The sequence below is a fragment of the Malurus melanocephalus genome, unplaced genomic scaffold, assembly GCF_030028575.1.
Source record: "Malurus melanocephalus ecotype Western Australia unplaced genomic scaffold, MMel_1.1 scaffold_527, whole genome shotgun sequence".
Taxonomy (NCBI): domain Eukaryota; kingdom Metazoa; phylum Chordata; class Aves; order Passeriformes; family Maluridae; genus Malurus; species Malurus melanocephalus.
In genome coordinates, this window is record NW_026623759.1 from 196468 (window position 1) to 200079 (window position 3612).

General features: G+C 46.7%; 1 protein-coding gene across 1 annotated transcript in view; it reads left to right on the top strand.

The window, feature by feature from the left end:
* Positions 1-3612, top strand: part of POU2F3 (POU class 2 homeobox 3) — a 47085-nt gene that overhangs the window by 28477 nt on the left and 14996 nt on the right. Inside the window, exons 5-6 of the mRNA XM_057381766.1 lie at positions 2409-2513; positions 3502-3604. Of these exons, the coding sequence (XP_057237749.1) occupies positions 2409-2513; positions 3502-3604 (208 nt within the window). The remainder of the gene's footprint in view (positions 1-2408; positions 2514-3501; positions 3605-3612) is intronic.

Consider the following 3612-nt stretch of genomic DNA (forward strand, 5'->3'; position numbering starts at 1 on the left):
CAACAAAAAAACCAAACGAAGGAGCGTGATTTGCATAAAAGTTTTGGATAGAGCCCGAAGTGCTGCTAATGAACAATTAGCCAGCTGCAGGCCTGTCGGGGAGAGGAAGAGTAGGGTGAGGTAAATTTGAGCCTAAACCTGATGAAAACGGGCGCAGGGGGTGAAGGATTTGTCAAGAGCGCGTTCCCCGCCCACTGCGCAGGAGGGAGCCGGAGAATTCCAGGGCCGGGGGAAGGAGCAGTGGGAGATGTTGTTGTTTTTGACTGGGGAGCCGGTGCTTTGCCAAACCCACCTCCCGTCCTGTTCTCACACGGTRCGATGCCGGGATGGGGCTCACACCCCTTTGCGCCTGGAGCGCCGCCAGCTCGTCCCGCTTGGCAGCTGCACACTCTGGTTGAGTTTGGAAATGGCTCGTGCCTCCTCAACGCTCCACTCCTATCGGGATCACAGCTGAGCCGGGATCCCGAGCTCAACTCTCTTGAGACCTGCAAAACTTTTGTGTTTTTTGGGACCGCTCGGCCTTGGACGAGGCAGACACAGATCCTTTTTTAATTTTTTTTTGTTTGTTTAATATTTTTACTTTTTAATTTTTTTTTTCTCAAATGGATTATTTTTAATGCAAAATCCACGTGCCTGGAACGCCTGGATGGCTCAGGAGTAACGGGGTGTCCTCCTGAGCCTTTTTTCCCGACGCTCATTCACTTRTCGGGTGTCGATAGCGATCAAGAAGATCTTTCCACCTGATTTTTTTTTTGTTTTGTTTTCCCCCTGCCAGGCTAAGAGGGATGATCATGCCAACCTGAAAGGTAGGAAAGAGCTGGAATTCATAGCATGTCTACCTCTTGTTGCAAGGAGCTGGGATTATTGCAAAACGAGTTTCGGCGGTGTCCAGGGCTGGCGCTGTAATGAACGGGGGTGTTGTAATCGCCTTCCAAAATGCGCGGGGGAACGTTGCAGCTCCCAGTTCTGGAGCTGTTGAATCTCTTGGGATCACATTTTTCCCTTTTTCCTCACTCTTGGAGATCCTGAAAAGCTCGGACTCAGTGGTTGGAAGGCACTTTCCAACCCGAATGGTTCTCTGTGCATTTCTTTGCTTTGTCCAAATGGGCAGAAAAGTTCCCTCCACCCCAAATATTCSCTTGGGATGGTGGTTTTTGAGCAGGATTTCTCATCCCTCTCTGCTGGCAGGAGACTGCAGGGCCCAAAGACCCATCAGTGGGGCAAAGACCCTCCTGATCTYGGGGGATTTGGGGTTTGGGAGGGATCTGATGGACCTGGGGATGTTCAGCCCTGCAGTGAGCAGAGGTTTCATCCCTGTTCTTTGTAGAGTCCTCCTGGTTTTTCCAGTTTTTGGGAATTAGAGGCTCTTCTTGCTGCGATGAGGAATGAACTTTCCTCAGGGTGTTCTCATGCTGAGGAAGAGTTTGGTTCAATCATTTCTTGGAGAACAGTTCTGTATGATTTACCTTACACAGCTTTCAGGAATTGACCCAAAAACTTCCAAAAGTTTCACCTCCCTCTTGTCCCAGTCAGCCTTCCCAAAAGATTTCAACTGGTCCAATTAATAGAACAGATCTTTATTATAATTTTTTAATAAATTCATTTTTTAAATGTAGCAGCAATATTAGAAATGAACACGGAGACTGTGGAATAAACCAGAAACRAGGATTCAGTGCTGGTCTCTGSGTRTATTTTTCTCTAAGAATGTGGATTTAGAAATCATTATTTTCTGGTGGACAAGAATCTTGAACATTAAAGTGGCTCAAAATGACCTCTGGGCAAAGGGCTGACACCTGTGATGTTTTTTGGTTCTTTTTCCACAGCTTGTAACTGAGGAAGGAGATTTTCCTCACAATTTCTTGTTGCATTTTGGTAGAAATGGAATAAATGCATTTGGAGCCTGGATTTTCAAGTCTGAGAGATTGCTCTGCTTATTTTTGAGRTCTTTTCCTCCATGACCTTTCCTTTCCCAATTCCTTGTAGCATTCTCTGTTCCCTGCTGGAAAAAAATAAAGAGATTTTATCCATGTCCAGCCCTGGCATYGGGGCTTGAGTTGTGACCTGGAAAGGGGAATTGCTTCGTGTCTTTATCAAAACAYCACAAAAGACTTCAAACCTTGAAAAGTTGAACTTGAAAAGCTGAAATTGGTTGTTTTGTTTTTTTAATGGAGTGAAGTGCCAGCCTGCCCTGGGCTTGGCAGAGCAGCARACTGTGTCCATGGGATCAAGTGGGAAAAAAAACCAAAAACTGTGTCCATGGGAGAGCAGGAGTGCGGAATGGCCGTGATTTTCAGCGCTGGAAACGGCTGAAAATTCCCTGAGAGGAGCTCCCTGCATGCCCTGGGATCCCAACTGCCCCCTCATCGTCTCTGCTCCCTAATTCCCCAATTTTTTTTGCGTTTTTCCAGATCAAAACCGAGGATCTCAGCGACTCCTTGCAATCTGCCATCCCCCCTCGGTCGGGTCACCTCGTGCAGGGATCATCCATGATGCCAGGGAGCCAGATCGCTGGGGTGAGTGCTTTGGCTGCTCCAGGAATCCAGGATTGCCCCTGGATTGTGAAATCAGGAAAAGAGAGGCTGCACCTGACCCCCTCCCCAAAATTTTGCCCAAATTCCTTGGGCAAAAGGAGCCTGAGGGTGTGAGAAACACGAAATTGGAAAAGTGAATCCTGTCTTGGTTTTTCCTCATGGATTCAAAGGTAGACTGGACACATCCTGGGATGAGATTTCCTCTCATYTGAGGGTTTGCTAAGCAGAGGAACCACCCCACAGCCAGGAAATCCCTTGGATTGGAAATAATTGGAGGCTGAGACATCACTGTGGGGAAGTGTTTGATAATGTTCGCCCTGCTCTTCCTCGTTTTGGTTAATGCCATTGTTGGAGATGGGATTCCAGACTAGATTAACTCCTAATCTCAGCCACTTGTTGCCTCAAATTGATTTACACSAGGGAAGAAATTAATTCCTTGAGGGAATTATTTTTTTTCCTAAGCTAAAATTATTGGAGTTTAGTGCTGAACTCTTGTTAAATTCTAGCAGGAGTTGGATGCCAGAAAACCACACTGATGTTGARCATTCCCTTCCCTCCTTCCATGGGGCATTCTGATCCATTTTACAACTCAGGGATTCAATAATTTCCCCAAATCTTCAGAGCAGTTCCGTGGGAATTGGTGTTGTTGCAATTTACTGTGTGATTTTAGGGAGTTCACTCTGGAATTACATTATCTGGTAAAAACCAAAACCAAAACTGAAATCCAAGAGGTTTCACTGTCCTAATAATCAAGGTTTGATAGCCTCCAAAATGTCATTATCAGGAGTCAACCTTTTCAGGGAAAAGCAGACAACTCTCCACGTATATATCTCTTTACGCACAGAATTCTCCTACACCCCAAACCTCTGAACCTGTAACCCATTGCAAAAATACACAAATTTAGGGTGAATTTGCTGCTCGAGGAGCACAAATCCCTGAGTTTGGCTGTTCCTTTGGCTGTTTCCCGCAGGACATGAGCTCTCTCCACACCCTGCAGCAGTTGGTGCTGCTCCCCGGGCACATGCAGTCCGTCCCCCAGTTCCTCCTGTCCCAGTCGCAGGCAGGACAACAAGGTAAGAGC